The sequence below is a fragment of the Gopherus evgoodei genome, chromosome 1 (genome assembly GCF_007399415.2).
Source record: "Gopherus evgoodei ecotype Sinaloan lineage chromosome 1, rGopEvg1_v1.p, whole genome shotgun sequence".
Classification (NCBI taxonomy): domain Eukaryota; kingdom Metazoa; phylum Chordata; order Testudines; family Testudinidae; genus Gopherus; species Gopherus evgoodei.
In genome coordinates, this window is record NC_044322.1 from 36,118,133 (window position 1) to 36,137,226 (window position 19,094).

Genomic DNA, 19,094 nt, shown 5'->3' on the forward strand with positions numbered 1-19,094 from the left:
TGTTCAGAATTTCATCATGTTCCACCAGTTGCAGTGACAGTGTAGAATGTAAGGGCTGGGTTTAGCAGTTGCATTAGTGCTTCAGTCCTCCCAGTGCAATCCCAGACTGTTCCTGTTCCACTCTTTGACAGTTGACAGCTCAGAGCACTGGCTCTGTCACCTGTTAAGTTGCTTGGATGGAAGCCTGATTGTGGTCTCTGATGGTCTCATCTGTGCCTGGCACTTCCTATGTCCTCTGTATTCAAGGCAAGTCCTCGAGCAGCTGCAATGAAACATGACCATTCTTGGCTCAGATGAGAGCTCAACAAAGAAGGGAACAAATATATAATTTAAAACACAACTTTAATACAAATATTAATAAAAAATAACTTAAAGATGTCTGGAAAAATGTTTTAAATGGGTTGTGCCTTTTTTTTTTTTTTTTTTTTTTTTTTTTTTTTTGCTGCTTGATTTATTTATTCTAACTGTAGTACACAATATGTTTTAGACGCTTCCCAGACATTCAAGAAGGATGTTCTCTTTGAGCAGCTTGCAATGTAAGGATAGACAGAGTTAGGGGGAAAAACAACAATAGGCAACTTATAAGTCCACTCAAAAGTTAAAGAAGAAGAAATTAATTTAGTGTGGTAGAGGTCTTATAGATGGGCTCAGTGAGGTATTAAAAATGGCCTGAAGGATTATTTTGTATTTTTAAAAAAAAACTTCTTTCCTGATATTTCTAAAATAAAAAACAAGCAATGTAAATCCTGGTCTTCCCTGGCAATCTCTGGTAGACCTCTGTGGTGCTTGTTGTGAGCTGTATTTTAATTGAAGATGTGTGTATATTAAATCTCATAAACAACGATTTCCATTATTATCTAAAATGTTAGTCATTAAACTTTAAATATTAATTAAAAACAAATTTTGAACTGTCTGACTAAAAATCCCTTCCATTCTCAACTCTTTAATTTTCACTTTTGTCATGTAACTATTTTGCTATTTGTCCAGTCACTTGTCTTCCAGGAGACAGGACTTGAATTTCTAATATATAAAGAAGAGCAAGGGGACATTAAATAAAATCCTTTCAGGACTTTTATATATCAAAAGAAGCTAAAAAGCCACATAACCAATTTTTAACATACATTTTTTTTTCTTTTGCCCTCCCTTTTTAGTGATTTTTTTCTTATTTTTGGAAAAACAAAAATGACAAAAGTCAGTGGTCAAGAACACACACCATTTCTAATGTACTTATTGCCTACAGGTTGTCACAAGCGCCTGTCAGATTTTTAGCAACATCCAAAGCTCTGATAAAAAGGAACCACATACCTCTGCATGTTGCTTTACTGCCTGATCATTTCCCAACCAGTGCAACTCCCTAGGACTTTCCCTGCACTTAGTGAGGGAGTGTATAGTGAGGAGAGGAACAGAATGGGGAGTTGAAGGACCTGGAGAGAGATCTTCTCTCTAGACTCAGACTATTACTCCCTCTGGATCCTGGAGAGAAAAATGCAAAAGGGGATTTTCAGTAATGAGACAAAGGAAAAAATCAACAGAACAAAAAAACTTAAACAAAACCCATACTATTTTACTCCTTGAGCACCAACACCCAAAGGCATGATTGCTTATCAGAATAAACTGGTCACCAGTCCAGTAATATGTGCCGGGAGAGCTGCTGACTCTGTCCTGGCATCTGCAAGTATGAGGATGTAGCAAGTTGTAGATCCTACTCTTCATAGCACTTGCACAACTCCCAGTGCTGAACAGAACCATTTAAAGCAGGCAATAGAACAAACCAAAATATGATCAAGTTTTAATAAACCCATTACATAATACTGCAAAGATATGTGCTGGACATAATGTGACAGGTGTGAAGATTGAGGCCCTGAAATGCTTGCATGGAGTACTATTTGTGGACATTGCACAGGGTTCAAGTTATAATGACACAGTTGTCTGAAGAAACAAAGCATAAACTTTTCTGTTTGAGGTTAGGCCAGTTTTACTCTGAGGCCTCATCTACATTAGTGCACCAGAGTGAAAACTCATGCAAACTCCTGATGTTGCACTTGTGCAAAGTTGGGTCTTGCACCAGTCCAGTGTACGTCAGTATGTTACTTAATTAGGATGCGCCAGTGTTGGTCAGTTTTATGTCAGTGAAGCACATCTGTATGAACTTGAAGTTTCAAAGAGAGCTGTCCTGAGAAATGTGAGTTAAACGCTGAACCAGCATGACTTTTGAAGTCAGCTGGAGCAGTGGTAATGAGTCCATTATTGTTTGAAGTTAAATCTTATCCCAAACTTTGATTAGTTCCCTCTTGTAAAAATAAATAAATGTTGCAAACTTTGTTGTTGTCCTGTTTATAATATTTCTCTTTTGGGAAAGGCTATTAAGAAGGTGGGTGTGGGGAAGGTAGTGCTATCTCAGATTTCTGTGATCACCTTTCATTGAGACTCTGGCATGACCACAGCACAGAGAATATGCCAATTTAATTGGTGGTTGATTTAGTGATGGTTAAATGCTGATGTCCATAATGGGTCTAGAAGACCATTGGAAAGTTTCTGGTATAAAATAGAGTTTTTCATCTAAGTGGTATTTGCTGCAGGGAATATTTTACATCTGTTCTTTAGCTGTGATGTTGGCTTCCTATACATCTCCAGATGCAATATAAGATGTCTCCTTTAATCTAAAAGCTCTAAATGACGTGGGATCTGGTTACATGAGCGAGTGCCTCTTCTTGCCATGGCAGTTGAGTCCATTGGGACACAGCTTGTATTCACAAATTTTTCTAGGAATTGGATGCAGGGTATTCTCAGTAGATTGCCCTCTACTCTGGCATTTATTTCCTCATCTGATCTGCTAGAACTTAAGTTTGACCATTTAAGACACTTCTCCATTCTCAGGCTTTTTTCTGAGGGCAGGGTAGTGTTAATCTGCCTTGTTTTTTCTTTTCTTTTTTTTTCGGGAGGGGTTCACACGGGGCGCAGCTGGGGTTCTTTATAAATATTGCTTTGTCTAGTTCCTTTCATATGAAAGCTCTGATATAAATGATAGTTTGATAATTCTAAATGGGAATTATGTTTGTTTCAAGTTACATGACTGATTAATTGTGTCAACTGATCAGTGGTGGGTGGCATAGGGGGAGGATGCTCTTCAGCTTTATGCATACATACAAGGAGCAGCCTAAAGAAGTCCTTAACATTGAGTACAGTAGATGGGAATGTAGGAGAAACAAGACTGAAGATCATCAGAGGTGAAACAAATGGATTATAACAAGAGCAAGAGTAGTAGATTGTGAAGATAAGGGAAAAGATCTGTAAAGCAATTGAGAGACGTGGGGAGAATCAGTCAAAAGTGGAAAGATTTATCTATTGTGCCTTCTACAAGGAAAACTTCTGAATTCAATAATATAAAACCCCATATTGTTAAGTGTCCTTTAATGAAACATATTTTAATTAAGAAAAATGTAAATTTGTAGAACACACTTTCTACAGTGATGTGTATATATGTTTTTATATTTTTCAGACTCTTAGTGTGCAGTCTTCAACCAATGGTCAGTTTGTGTCTCCAAGTGACATTCAGCTGAAATGCAATTATTGCAAAAGTTCTTTTTGTTCAAAGCCAGAAGTACTGGAGTGGGAGGTATGTTCCTTGATAATACTGAAGCAGAAGTAGGGACTGGTTACATGTACTTGCCAAATAGGTTACTTACAAAGAGGTTTTTAAACCTATATTGTGTTTAAATGTGTACCTCTTAATAATGGGGTAGTCCTTAAAGTTCGAATAATTTTTCTTTTTAATGTTTTAATTAGCAAAAAATAGGTATTAATCATGTTAAACCTATAATTAAATTAGTTTTACTGATGGAATCAAAAAGTTTTGCAAGAGTGTGTGTGCACGCACATGGTGCATGTACTCAAATACTATATTATCTATAGCAAAAAGGATCTAGAATTTAAAGTAAAAGGTAATTCTCTCTTCTCACCTTAGCTGTAGAGGTTGAAGCCTGCTTCTTCTTTGAGTAGTTGCAGACATGCATTCCACTCAGATGTGTGCGTGCCAGTGCTGGAGAACTTGGCTTAGAAATATCAGCTGGGTGATGCATGCTCCTTTTGGCCCCTTGTAGCTCCTCCTAGGGCTTTTTAAAGGTGGTGCCGCCCTAAACCTCCTAGGTTCCCTCTTACCACCCACAGCTTGAGTTAAAGCATTTGACGAGGTATTTACCTCATATATTGTAGTCTGAGAGTTTTCTCTCTCTTTTTTAATATGTAGTTGACCCCTAGCGTTATTAGTTAAATAGTTGGTTTTTTGGATGGTGCAGTGCCTTCACAAGGTTTCCAGCACTGTCCCTCGTGTGAAGTAGTTACCTCCAGTAGCAGTCCCCATTATCAGTGTGTATTGTGCCTGGCAGAGGGGCATATTAAGAAGAAGTGCTCCATTTGCAATTCCTCCATCCATTTTAGTCAGGCAATCAAATTGGCTTTCCTGTGGAGATCAACATACCAGTCATCAACTTCCATACCAATTCCCTGCCATTTAGGGACAGATTGTCCCTTTTCTACAGTGGTTAGGAAACAATAACCACAGATGTATGGATTCTAAGCATGGTAGGATTGGGTTATGCCATCCAATTCCTGTCTGTCCTCCCATCCCCCCTTCACACACCCCAACTTTGTCCCTTTTCAGGGAACCCTTTCATGAGTCAGTGCTTCTACAGCAAATTGAGACTCTGCACTTTGGGAGCCATAGAGGAAGTTCCCATTCAGCCTCAGGGAAAGGGATTCTACTCCCATAATTTCCTGATCCCCAAACCCCATGGAAGGATGAGACATATTCGGGACCTCTGAGGTCTCAACAACTACATTAGAAATATGAGATTCCATATAGTAACCTTAGCTACAGTTCTCCCGACATTAGAGGAGAATGTCTGGTATGCTGCCCTCAACCTTCTGGATGCCTACTTGCCATGTTCCCTTTGCCTGTCCTCCAGTGACCAGGACTATAATTATTGATGCCTCCACAATGGGTTGGAGGGTGCATTTAGGGACATTGAAAGTACAGGGGTGTATGAACAGAATAGGAAGTTTCCATTCATATCAATGTCCTGGAGCTTTGAGTGATTGACAATGCATGCCTGGCCTTTTGGGATTAGATCAAGGGTATGCAGCGATTCACATACTTAATGACAATACCACTACAATGTACTATGTGAACCGGCAGGGAGGAGTTGACTCCAATCAGCTCTGTTAGGAAGCCATGATGTTTTGGCATTTTTGCATTGGGGAAGACATCATTCACACAGTTGCACACTTACCAGGTTCACAGAATCGGGTGGTCAATCATTCTGCAGGAATGCCTCCCAAAGTCATCAATGGTTTGTGAAGAGCTGTATGCTGAGATTCCCTTTAAAAAAATAGGGCATTCAGACAATTGCCCTGTTTGCAATGAAAGACCCCTGCAAGAAATGCAGTCAGTTTTATGCTCAAGGGGATCTCAGTCTGTCTCATTAATCAATACCTTCCATTTGAATTGGGTATCAACCCTGATCCCACTTGTCCCTCAGGTTATTCTCAAACTGAAGTTGGATCCTGTCAGACTCATTGCACTAGTTTGGCTGAGACAGTGATGGTTTTCTGACCTTCACAGTCTGTTGGTTTGACCTCGCAGATCTCTTCCCCTCATTCCTTACCTGTTGAAACAACACCATGGTCAGATATAGCATCCACTGCCAAGCAGTCTGCACCTAATCGTGCGGGTACTGCATGGTTAGATGAGGAGGAACAACAGTGTCCTCAAGCAGTGCAGCAAGTCTTATTTCGTAGGAGAAATCCTTCTGCTGGGTTTGCCTAATTTAGTCATTGGCTTGGGGAATTCAGTTGATGCTAGCACATATTCAAGAAGTTTGGGATTAGCTGTTACAACTTAGGTCCTCAGATCTATCTTAGCTCGAGCTCAGAACTTTATCCTATGATGCAAGGGAAGTTGGGATTTTCCAAGTATATGATAGTTATCTTTCTAACAGGTCTTGTCCTCCTCTTTCCAGCTGTAAAAGAGATGGTTCCCTTGTGGGACCTCAGTACTATACTAGCTGCCCTCATGACTCCTCCATTTTGAGCTACTAGCAACTTGCTCTCTGTCTCCCCTTTGCCAAAAGACAGCAATAAAAATAAAAAGCTATAATTACTATGAGGAGAGTTAGTGAACTGCAAGCCTTAATAGTAGAGCCTCTGTATCCAAAAGTGGTGTCACAGTTTCACCAAGCCTCACTCAGATGTGAATGAGCAGCATCTTCATTCCTTGGATATGAGATGAACAATTGGTATTGGATCATTTAAGGCATCACCTCAACTTTTTGTCTCTTCTGCAGATCAGATGAAGGGTCAGAAGGTTTCCACACAGTTTACTTTCTGCATTACGACAGCACATGGAGCTGCTCAGAGCACATCTCCATGGAGACTGGTGGCTCATTTGTTGAGGGCCCAAGTGACTTTGGTCACATTTCTCAATAACATTTTTTCTTCAAGTGCTAGTCCCTCTGTGTAGTCCGCACATGTGTACACATATGTGCCATGCACCTGAGTCTCGAATTTTTTCCAGGCAATGTCCATTGACCCTCACATGTACAGTGTCTCCCCTTGTGCTTTCCCAGGAGAGTATAAGGGGTGGTGCAGGTCAACACCACTACAGTTCCCTCTTACCGCACGTGACCTGAGTCAGAACCCTGTTTCCCTTTGCCCTTCTAATCTTTAGAAGAGTTACTGTATATATTTGCTATAAATAGTTATCCTGTAGTTTAGAAATCTTAGTTGTACAATGGCCTCATGCACATATGACAGTTTTTGCCAGGCTCCATTTGCGGTGTCTACAAGCCTGGGTCCACTCGACCTAGCAGGCATCACATGGATTCCTGAGTCACTGCTCCCTCAGAAGTCCTTGTCTTTCTTGGTTGGTAGTCCAACCCAGCCAGGGTCATGGTGGGTATTCCCTCAGCTCTACCATACCAACAACCTCTCTTACAGGAGGGGTGCTAACCTGGACTGCCTTGCAGCCGAGGGGATGTGGACACCATGGGAAACCAGGCTGCATATAAACTTTCTGGAACTCAGAACAGTCCATCTAGCCTACAAGGCCTTTCTTCCCCTCATACGTTCCCTCTGCTTGCAAGTCCTATCAGACAATATCATCACAATGGTATATATAAACTAACAGGGAGGAGCAAGATCTTGTCCTCCTCCTGCTTTGAGGTAATCATACTGTGCCACTGGTGTGTCAGGAATCGGGTTACCATACAGGTCATATACCTCCCAGCTGCTCAGAACTACCCAGCGGACAGACTAAGCAGAAGTCTCTACATAGATCATGAATGGGAAATACACTACACAGGTCTGACCAACATCTTTGTGCAGTGGGGTATTCCCTTATGGGGTCTGTTTGCGTCCCAGATGAACAGAAAGCTGCCCAAATACCGCTCCAGTGTGGCCATAGGCAGTGACTCAGCGATGCTCTCCTTTTTCACTGGACGGGCAGCCTCTGATATGCCTTTCCCCCATTCCTCTCAGGCCACAGGTTCTCTGGAAGATTTGCCAAGATGAAGCTGCCATCCTTCTCCTAACACGCCATTGGCCAACACAGTTCTGTCCACACACCAACCATTCAGGATTGGCCTATTCCAAGTTCTCCTGAAACAAGACTATGGGAGGCTCAGGCTTTCCAACCCGAGTTCCTTACATCTCACGGCTTGGTGTTTGGGTGGATGTCAGACATAGCACACTCATACTCTGCCTCGGTCCAGGTAGTCCTTAACTAGAGCAGGAAAGAGTCTTCAAGAACATACTACCAAGCTAAATGATGCCCCTCTTCTTCTTGGGTGTGCCGCTACCACCATTCCCTCACCACAGTAGACAGTCTGGTTATCCTCGATTATTTCCTTGCCCTAAAAACACCAGGTTTATCCCTTAGCTTGCTTCATGTACACCTACCAACATTTAGCACCTTCCTTCCCCGGTGTAGGGATGCTCTGTCTTCATGCAGTCCTTGACCGTACTCTTTATGAGAGGCTTGATCAGAAACTTCCCACCCATCAAGTAGTCCAGGCTTCAATGGGACCTTACCATCAGCCTGTCAATTCTCCCAGGTCCACCCTTCAAATCTATGGAAACCTGTGCCATGGCCTACCTCACCATGAAAGTAGTGTTCTTAGTAGCCATCACTTTGGCTGGGAGAGTCAGTGAGCCATCAGCCATGATGGCAGACCCTCCTTTCACAATATTTCACAAGGAGAAGGTCTCCCTTTGGCTACATCCAGAATTCTTCCCCAAGATGTGTCCGAATTCCATCTCAACCAGTCAGTTCACTTACTTATATGTTTTCTATGGGTATCTCTACTCTGCCTGCTGTATTGGCAGGCAGCGATGGATCCAGGGGGGGTCAATTTATTGAGTCTAGTCTAGATGTGATAAATTGATTCCTGAGTGCTCTCCCATCGACTCCTGTACTCTGCCACCACGAGAGGTGCAGGCGGAGCTGATGGGGGAGTGGCAGCAGTCGACTCACCGCAGTGAAGACACCGCGGTGAGTAGGTCTAAGTACGTCGACTTCAGCTACGTTATTCATGCAGCTGAAGTTGTGTAACTTAGATTGATCATCCCCCCCAGTGTAGATTAGGCCTAAAACCTCATTCCTCTCCTGGGGACAAGAAACTGTACTCCCTTGACATCAGATATGCCTTGGAGTTCTACCTGCAGAGAACTAAGCCCATTAGAAAGTCTCTGAGACTTTGTTGCAATAGCAGAAAGATCAAGGGGCCTAACCGTATCCTTCCAGAGAATTTCTAAGGGGATTTCAGGATGTATACTAGAATGCTATTAGATAGCAAACCTTCCCCTCCTGGGGGTGTTACAGCTTGCTCGACGCAAGCTCAATCAGCCTCCACAGCATCCTTATCAGATCCCATTGCAGAAGATTTGCAAAGCTGCAACTTGGTGATCTGTCCACATGTTTACAGCACCCTGTGCCCTGACTCAAGTGACAGCTGTGGATGCAGCAATAGCAAGGGCTGTATTACAAACAGCTCTGCTACCAGCATCTGCGCACCGTCCTCCACTCTGATCACTGTTTGCAAGTCACCCGTGTGTGGAATGCCTATAGGGACCAGCACTTGAAGAAGAGGTGGTTACTTAACTGTAACTGGAGGTTTATTGAAATGTGTGGCCCCTTTCTGTATTCCACTGCCTGCCCTTCTTCTCCTCTGCTTCAGACTTGATTATATTGCAGTAAGAGGAGTAACTGGAGTGGCATCAACTCACACTGCCCCTTATACCCTTCGTCAGGAGCACAAGGGGAGATACTGCGCACGTGTGGGTCAACGGACACTGCGTGGAAAAACTTCTGGACTCAGGCATATGGTGCACGTGTGTACCAATGTGTGGGATACAGATAGGGACCACAGATCTCAAAAAAAACTCCAGTTACAGTAAGTAAGTTGATATTGGATATTTTCTGGGGTGCAAGCTTGTCTTCCATACATCCTTTTACCAAACACTACACTGTTAAAACTGCATCTTGATCAGATGCAAACTTTGGAAGGGCAGTTCTATAGTTGCTATTAAGAACATTCTGAGCCCCATCTCCTTCCATTACTGCTTGTGAGTCATCTTGGTGGAATACATGTCTGCAACTACTCAAAGAAAAAGTGGTTATCTACCTGCTCTGTAATTGTTGTTCTTCGAGGTCCGGGTGCAGACATGTATTCCATGATCCACCCTCTGTCCTCTCTATACTGAAGTCTCCAGTCTTGGATTCCAGTGCAAAGGAACTGAGTGGGGTCAGAGTGGTGCCAGCCCTAAATAACCCTGGGTAGGCTATGAGGGGCCAGAGGGCATGTGTGCAGCCCCAATGGGTACTTCTAAGCAAATTGCTTCGGCGCACTGCTGCATGCATACGAGTGGACCTCACGTCTGTTTCCACATCTTGAAGAATAACAATTATAGTGCAGGTAGGTTACAGTTATCTTCATCTCTTATTCAGCTACTCTGCTTTAGAGATTATAGCTGATCTTAGACCATCTTGAAACTTGCTTGTAAATTGAAAAAGAGGAAAATAGCTAAAGGAAATGTGCTGTTTTTTAAGATTCACCAATATGTATTCTTTCCCGGTTGTCACTTTCTCCATGTGAAATACTTAATGACAAATAACTTCTGTAGCATTGAGTGTCAGTTTAATCAAAAGCTTTTACCTCTGTTGGTAAAGGTCACACTACCTCATATATACTTGCATCTTTGCTCATGACACATTTTTAAGCATTTGAGTATTAAGGCATATTCTTGTTTAAAAGTTGCTCTATGCCAATCTTAATACTTTATTTTATGTTTAGAACAAAGTATACCAGTTCTGCAGCAGAACTTGTTCTGATGATTATAAGAAACTGCACTGCATAGTTACATACTGTGAATACTGCCAAGAGGAGAAAACACTGCATGAAATGGTGAATTTCTCTGGTATCAAAAGACCATTCTGTAGTGAAGGTATGTTTTTTCTTTTTTTATGGTTTTGATCTCATTTGTTGTATTTTTACTGTAGTCTGTTTACCGTTTTGCTTATTGATGATGATGAAACTTTTCACATTAAAATATATATAAAATACTACCGTATTCAGCAATATTAAGCTGGAACAGCACCCCCCCCCCCAACCCCCCGTCCGGTGAGTGGGCCTGTTGAAGCCCTGAGACACTCCCGTGCATTCCAATCTGTTGAGTTTCTGCAGTGCTTATTTCAGGTTGAAGAAGACTGGGCCAAGATTCTTTTTTTAAAAGCTCTTCAGTGCTCTACACCGTTCTCCATCAAGAAAAGTTGTTTTTGAGTCCTGGGTGGCCCCTATACAGGGACTGAACAAACTTTCTGTTTAGCAAGGTGGATAAAATTTGATGATTTAAAAATAAATAGGTCTCTCTTATTTAAATTAAATGCAAGTTTATTTTTTAAAAATAAAAATTGACAACCTATGTTAAGGCCTAAAATTATTATAATTCTATTAACATTGTTTGAATTAAATATGAAAAACAATATAAGCAATAGATGTTTGCTGTTAAATTTGAAAGAAAGTGAAACCACTGAACTGATGGAAGTCACTGGCTACGTACCAGAAACCAGAATTTTTGAAGTGCTAAACTTGCTTTTGACTGCAGTATTCTCTTCTGTAGATGCAAAGAGAACATTTTCTTCCTTTAAGTTTATTCAGCTTATTCAATTTGATGACTCATGTATTCATAGTCGACAAACCAATTGGGTGTTGAAAAAGCAGAAAATCTTGTTTTCATCTTCCAGTCTGAATAAAATATAGGTGTGAGAGGATGCTATCTACTAGTTACAAAATCTTGATGGAGATGGTGGCCAGAAACCGTTCAGTTCGCTAGCTATAGAGAATACTTTCTTTATTTTATTAAATCATTTGGTTTTAATGGCAAAACATGTTTTGAGAAACTTTTTTCTTATGTATCCAACACATTTAAGGTATTGTAGTTTTATTTAATAATCATTTAAAAACATGTAAATGCTGTTTTTGTGCATTTTTAGTTGAATTTGAATTTCCATTTTTTACTTACAAATCATGAATAAAAAATTAATAATTTAGTGAATGCTAAATGCATAATTCACCATTATCTAACATAACAAATATGTAAAAATTAAGAATGTGAATAAAAGTAAGTTAAGATGCGTAATTGTTTAAATGTGTATAGAATATAAGTGTATCCTTCTGGTCAGCAAAAAGAAGCACCAAATTTAGTGCAAATCAACATGTTTTAATAGTTTTTAGCCAGTGAAAATCAACCTTTCTTTAGGAAAATAAGTTGTACAAATGAAAAATCACTTTATATTAAGGTTTTCTGATTTAAATCATTAAAATTGGTAGTTTAAATTTTGGTTTAAGTCAGTCCACCCTGTTGTTCGGACTTTTGAAAGAAGGTAGGTGAGGTAATATCTTTGACTGGACCAACTTCTGTTGACAGAAGATATAAGCTGTTGAACTTCAGAGAGCTCTTCCTTTTCTTCCCTGTAAAGCTTGTACCTTCCATCAACAGAAGTTGATCCAGTCGAAGGTATTACCTCACCTACCTTATCTCTCATATCTCCTGGGACCAACTCTGCAAAGAAAAAAGAAAAGTCACCAGGAAATCATTTTTACACAGAAATAAATTATGAAAGTCCCTTTCAAGCTATAGTTTGCTGTCTTGATAGGTATTCATTATCATTCAGTGGTGGATGGCACTGCATGGGGAAGATGACCCAGAATCTGTGCACTGGTTGCTTGCTTGAGGATGTTCAGTTTATAACTGATCACTTCACTTGGTCAGTCAATCATTTTAGTTTCACAATCAGCCTAAAGAAAACTGAAGTATAGTACCAGTCTATGCTGGGGAATGGACATGTCTACCCAATTAAGATCAGCAGTGCTCCTCTCAAGTGTGAAGTTTTGCTACCTAGGGAGTATGCTGCCACAGAATGCCACAATTGATGAGCTAACCCCTTTGGAATGCTGTCATACCACTTATGGAACAATAGGGTATCAAAATAAACACTAAACTAAATGTCTGTCAGGAGTCATGCTCCAGCGCTTCTATATGGTTGTGAGACATAGACTAGATCATTAGGGTTTAGAGGCATATTGTTCATTTGATCCTTTGATGCAATGATCAGATTTAACCCTAATCTTGCAAACCCTGCCCAGAATTCTTTCTCCAAGTAGAGCAAACAGTAGAATTCAAATTTCAGTTTGTAGTAGAGCCCTTTTAATATAAAATCTTTAAACCAAACCAAAAAAATCTTGCTGTTCTGTCCTTCTGTTCCTTGTGCCTTTTAATCCCTCATACTGGTACTATTGGGGCATCCTGGATTGGCACATTAACTTTAATTACCATCTACTGGCCAACCCCAAGCAGTCCAGTTGGAATGCTTGGAGGACAAAGATGATCCGGATCTAGTGGTTCTGGGAGCAATTTCATTATCATCTCATGAGGCAGTTACCCCATCTTCATTGTCTCTGGTTGATGAATTCAGGCAATATCAGGGACTCCTCCTGCACAGGGTGGCATCCAAGCTGCAGATATAACTTGAAGACATTCAGGAGCTCCAGCATAGATTGTGATGCATTTTACAGCACTCAGGCCCCAGTCGAGTATCCGCCTGATAAATGAGGTCTTTGTGGATTCTAGCAAAAATGGTATGGCACATTCCTGTGTCTTGTGCTCCCACCTTAAAGAGAGCCTAGTAGCAGTACTTTGTTCCATCCAAGCGGAGAGAGTTTCTATTCTTGTACCCACCGTCTAACTTCTTGGTGGTACAAGCAGCCCCTGAAAGATCCAAGCTGCAATGCCCAAAAACGGTTCCCTCAAAAAAGGGTGCAAAATGGCTGAATCTCCTGGAGGAAGAAAGATCTTTTCTTCTTTGAGTGATTGCTCATATCCATTCCAGTTAGGTGTGTGCGCCGTGCGTGCACGTTCGTCGGAAAAATTTTTACCCTAGCAACTCCAGTGGGCCGGCAGGTCGCCCCCTAGAGTGGCGCCGCCATGGCGCTCAATATATACCCCTGCCGGCCCATCCGCTCCAATTCCTTCTTACCGCCATGTCGGTCTTTGGAACTGTGGAGCGCAGCATAGCTGTCCTCCACGTCCCTAGCTCTCCTTCGTTTCACTGTTCTCATAGTTGTAAATTGTAGTTAGTTATTGTTAATTGTAGTATAGTTGTATATTCTTATTAGTGGGTTTGGGCTGTAGCCTGGTTCGCCTGGGTTCAAGCAATGCTCGGCCTGTAAAAAGCCGATGCCAACCAGCAATCCCCACGACGCCTGTCTGAAGTGCCTGAGGGAATCGCACATTTCCGACAAGTGCCGCATCTGTAAGGCTTTTAAGCCTCGGACAAAAAAGGAGAGGGACCAGAGGTTAAGGACTCTCCTAATGGAAGCGGCACTTAATCCTGTGGCCTCGACGCAGAGCGCCGGCTCCTCGCCAGCACCGGACCACGCCGGCACCAGAAAGACACCCCGGCACTGCCCTTCCCCGGCACTGGGACCCGAAGCAAGACCCTCGAAGTCTGCAACTCCATCCTTGCAGGCTCGAGCGGAGCACCCGGCACCTACCTCGGCCGCGGCACCACCAGCAGGGTTTCCGTCGACTCCGGGCCCCGGAGGTCCGTCGACTCCGGTCCCTCCTAGCTCCCCTATAAGATCTGGGGTTGAGCTATTGGTCCCTTCGACGCCAGAGATTTTCGCTTCGGCACGGGACCTAATTGCTCTCTCAGAGCCTCCCCAGCCTCAACCCCCGGTACCCTCGGTGCGGGTCATATCCAGAGGCAAGCCTGCGGCAATGCGAGCACCGTCTCCGTACTCGCCCAGCCGGCACCGATCGCCTTCGAGGTCCCGACACCGTGGACGTTCTCGCTCCAGGTTCCGCTCGCAGTCCCGGCACCGCTCCCCTCGGCGGTACCGGTCGCACTCACGGCGCCGGTCATCCTCCAGGCAGTCTCGCTACTCCCGGCACCGGTCTGGATCCAGTCGCCGCTACCAGCACCGAGACTCCAGGAGCCGTTCCTGTCGGCGATCAGCACCCCGGTCGACCTCCCGGCACCAAGCTGGTGGCAGGTCCCGGTCCCGGTCGACCTCCCGGCACCGCGCCGGAGGCAGGTCCTGGTCCAGATCCCGGCACCGGTACGATTCCCGGTACCGGTCCCTGGCACCGAGAAGATCATCGGCGTCGAGACCGAGGGAGCCCTACCAGCCGCATTCGGTCCCACTATGGCCCTCCCGGCAGCCGTCTGTCTCATCACAGACAGACAGCATTTATGCCCTAGACGCAGACAGACCCGCGGCCCTCTTCCATGACCCTCCCCCGCAGGATCAGGGACCGCAGCAGTGGGGTTTCTGGACACCCTGGGCGTATCATCAAGCCCAGGGCCCTCAACATATTCCACCTCAGCCTGTGACGTCTGAGCGCAGGGTTCCGGAGGCCTCGTTGTCTCGCCCTCTCCAGCGGGGGAAGACCGATCCAACCAGCAGGACCCTGAGCTCCCTCCGTAATCAGAGGCGCTGGTACAGACGGAGCCCCCCGTGGACCCACTCCTACCGGGGGTCTCCTCGTCATCCTCCCCCGATGAGGCAGTGGCGGGAACATCATCTTCCAGTCCTCCCCCACTCGACCTCAGGGCGCACCAGGACCTCCTCAGGCGTGTAGCGCAAAACTTGAACTTGCAGGCTGAGGAGGTTTCGGAAATCGAAGATCCGGTGGTGAGCATTCTCTCAGCAGATGCTCCCACCAGAGTCGCCCTTCCCTTTATCAGGACTATCCAACCCAATGCTAATACCATCTGGCAATCACCGGCCTCCATCCCTCCTGCTGCACGCGGGGTGGAGCGCAAGTATATGGCTCCCTCCAAAGGATATGAGTACCTGCATGTACACCCAACCCCGTGCTCCCTCGTCGTGCATTCTGTGAATGAGAGGGAGCGTCACAGGCAGCAGGCCCCAGCACCGAAGTCCAAGGAGGCGAGGCGTATGGACCTGCTAGGTCGGAAGGTCTACTCAGCAGGCGCCCTCCAACTCAGGGTCTCTAACCAATAGGTCCTCCTTAGCCGCTATGCCTATAACTCCGGGGTGGCCGCAGATAAGTTCAAGGAGTTGTTGCCTCAGGATGCGCGTCAAGAATTCGCAGCAATTCTTGATGAAGGCAAGAAGGTCGCAAGAACTTCATTGCAGGCATCCTTGGACGCGGCAGACTTGGCTGCTAGAACTCTGGCTTCAGGGGTTACAATGCGCCGCATCTCCTGGCTACAGGTTTCTGGCCTTCCTCCGGAGCTCCAACACACCATCGAGGACCTCCCATTTGAAGGTCAGGGCCTGTTTTCAGAGAAGATGGACCCCAGGCTGAAAAGCCAGAAAGACAATAGGGTCATCATGCGCTCCCTAGGGATGCACACGCCTGGGATGCAGCGCAGACCCTTCCGGCCGCAACAGCAACTGCAGTGCCAGCCGTATCCCCAATACCGCTAGCGGCAGGACTTTAGTAGATGCTGAAGCAGGAATGGCCGGCGCAGACAATCGGGCAACCAAGGGGGGCAGAATCAGGGCTCCTCCAAAGCCCCGCCTGACCCAAAACCTTCGTTTTGAAGGTGCGCCCAAGGACGCTGTACCAGTTTCCCCTACGGATCCGTCTCCCCCGTTTTCCAACCGCCTTTCGTTCTTCCTCCCTGCATGGACCCAAATAACTTCCGACCGTTGGGTCTTATGCACTGTGGAAACGGGATACCGTCTGCAATTTATTTCACACTCTCCCTCCCGCCCCCCACCCTCGTCCCTCTTCAGGGACCCCTCTCACGAGCAATTCCTCCTTCAGGAGGTGCGGACGCTCCTCGACAAAGGAGCCATAGAGGCGATTCCGGAGAACGAGAAGGGCAAGGGGTTTTATTCCCGCTACTTTCTGATCCCCAAGGCCAAGGGAGGCCTCGGACCTATCTTTGACCTGTGAGAACTCAACAAACATATGGTGAAGTTGAAATTCCGCATGGTATCCCTGGGGACCATTATCCCATCTCTGGATCCTGGAGACTGGTACATCGCCCTCGACATGCAGGACGCTTATTTTCATATAGCCATTTTTCCGCAACACAGACGCTTCCTTCAGTTCGGGGTCGACCGCCATCATTATCAATTTGCGGTCCTCCCGTTTGGCCTCTCCACGGCCCTGAGGGTATTCACGAAATGCATGGCGGTCGTCGTCGCATATCTTCGGCGCAGTCGCATACACGTATTCCCCTACCTCGACGACTGGCTGATTCGAGGCACGTCAGAGTCGCAGGTCCGCAACCACATCCACAAGATCAGCAGACTCTTTGGAGCTTTAGGCCTCATTATCAACGTGGACAAGTCCACTCTGCTCCCCACGCAGAAGATAGAGTTCATCGGGGCCATTCTGGACTCCACCTTGGCCAGGGCCGTTCTGCCGCTGCCCAGGTTCCAGTCGCTGTCGGCCATCATTCGGCGCCTACAGACGGCCTCCTTGACCTCTATAAGGACGTCCCTAACCCTCTTAGGCCACACAGCGGCCTGCACCTTTGTTACGGGTTATGCGCGGCTTCGCATGAGGCCTCTCCAGTCTTGGCTTATCGCACAGTACCGTCCGGCCAGACATCTGCTGGACGCGGTCCTCACCATCCCCCAGGAGGTATTGAATTCCCTCCGGTGGTGGCTAGACCAGTCCGTAGTGTGTGCGGGGCTCCCGTTTCATCCGCCCCAACCCTCGGTATGCCTAACAACGGATGCCACCTTGGAACCCTGAGAATGCAGGGCCAGTGGTCCCCTCAGGAAGTGGCCCTCCACATCAACATACGGGAGTTGAGAGCAGTCCGTCTTGCTTACCAAGCATTCTCCCATCAGATTCAAGGTTGCTGTGTCTCGGTATTCACTGACAACATGACACGGCACGAGATCCTCTCCCCTATGTCAGGAGGCGATGCGGCTCTGGGACTTCTGTATAGCCCACTCCATTCACCTCATGGCTTCCTTTCTCCCTGGAGTACGGAACACGCTGGCAGACCATCTGAGCAGATCCTTCCTTTCGCACGAATGGTCCCTTCGCCCGAACGTCGCCCTCTCGCTCTTCCAGAGGTGGGGTTGTCCCCGGCTGGACCTCTTCGCGTCCAGAGGGAACAGGAAATGCCAGATGTTCTGCTCTTTTCAAGGGCGGGAACCAGGGTCAGTAGCGGATGCCTTCCTTATCCCGTGGACGACTCACCTGCTCTATGTGTTCCCTCCGTTCCCTCTGGTCTACAAGGTCCTTCTGAAGGTGCGCAGGGACAGGGCCCGCTTGATTATGATAGCTCCAGCGTGGCCCAGGCAGCATTGGTATCCGACGTTGCTGGACCTGTCTCTGGCCGACCCAGTCCCCCTGCCCCTTTATGTGGACCTGATCACCCGGGACCACGGCAGGCTCTGTCACCCGGGCCTCCAGTCTCTACACGTCACGGCGTGGCTCCTGAGTGGCTGACCAGGTCGGAACTATGGTGCTCTACCCCTGTATGTCAGGTACTACTGGGCAGCAGGAAACCTTCCACTAGAGCGACATACTCGGCCAAGTGGAAGCGTTTCTCCTGTTGGTGCACGGAGAGGGGTTCCCTCCCTATGGAGGTTTCTATCGCCACTATTCTTGATTACATCTGGTCCCTCAAGCAGCAGGGCCTGGCGATATCGTCCCTTCGGGTTCAACTGGCGGCTATCTTCACCTTTCATCCAGGAGGAGATGGCCATTCGGTTTTCTCACCCTACGGTGACTAGATTCCTGGAAGGACTAGAACGCCTCTACCCCCAGGTTCGACCCCCTGCCCCTACCTGGGATCTTAACCTGGTTCTGACTCGGCTCATGGGCCCTCCATTTGAGCTGTTAGCGACTTGCTCCCTGCTCTATCTCTCATGGAAGACTGCTTTCCTGGTGGCCATCACCTCAGCCAGACGGGTATCAGAACTCCGGGCCCTCATGGTAGATCCCCCGTATACGGTCTTCCATAAAGACAAGGTGCAGCTGAGGCCGCACCCTGCCTTTCTCCCCAAGGTGGTCTCAGCCTTTCACGTCAACCAGGAGATCTTTCTCCCCGTCTTTTTCCCAAAGCCCCATTCGTCCCGCAGGGAGCAACAACTCCACTCGCTTGATGTCCATCGGGCACTCGCATTTTATGTGCAGAGGACCAAACCGTTCCGTAAATCCCCCCAGCTCTTCGTGGCAGTAGCGGACTGAATCAAAGGGCTTCCCATTTCCTCACAGAGGATGTCCTCATGGGTAACGTCTTGTATCAGGACCTGTTATGACTTGGCTCACACCCCTACGGGCCATGTGACTGCGCACTTCACCAGGGCACAGGCATCATCGATGGCTTTCCTCGCCCGCGTGCCCATCCAGGAGATCTGTAGGGCGGCGACCTGGTCCTCTGTCCACACCTTCGCTTCCCATTACGCCCTGGTCCAGCAGTCCAGAGATGACGCGGCCTTCGGCTCTGCAGTGCTCCATGCCGCGATCTCTCACTCCGACCCCACCGCCTAGGTAAGGCTTGGGAATCACCTAACTGGAATGGATATGAGCAATCA

General features: G+C 46.2%; 1 protein-coding gene across 14 annotated transcripts in view; it reads left to right on the forward strand.

The window, feature by feature from the left end:
* ZMYM2 (zinc finger MYM-type containing 2) overlaps positions 1-19,094 on the forward strand; it is a 197,674-nt gene that overhangs the window by 107,214 nt on the left and 71,366 nt on the right. For all 14 annotated transcript variants that reach the window (XM_030561497.1, XM_030561477.1, XM_030561576.1 and 11 more), the window contains 2 exons: positions 3,500-3,616; positions 10,347-10,497. In XM_030561497.1, coding sequence (XP_030417357.1) covers positions 3,500-3,616; positions 10,347-10,497 — 268 coding nt within the window. The remainder of the gene's footprint in view (positions 1-3,499; positions 3,617-10,346; positions 10,498-19,094) is intronic.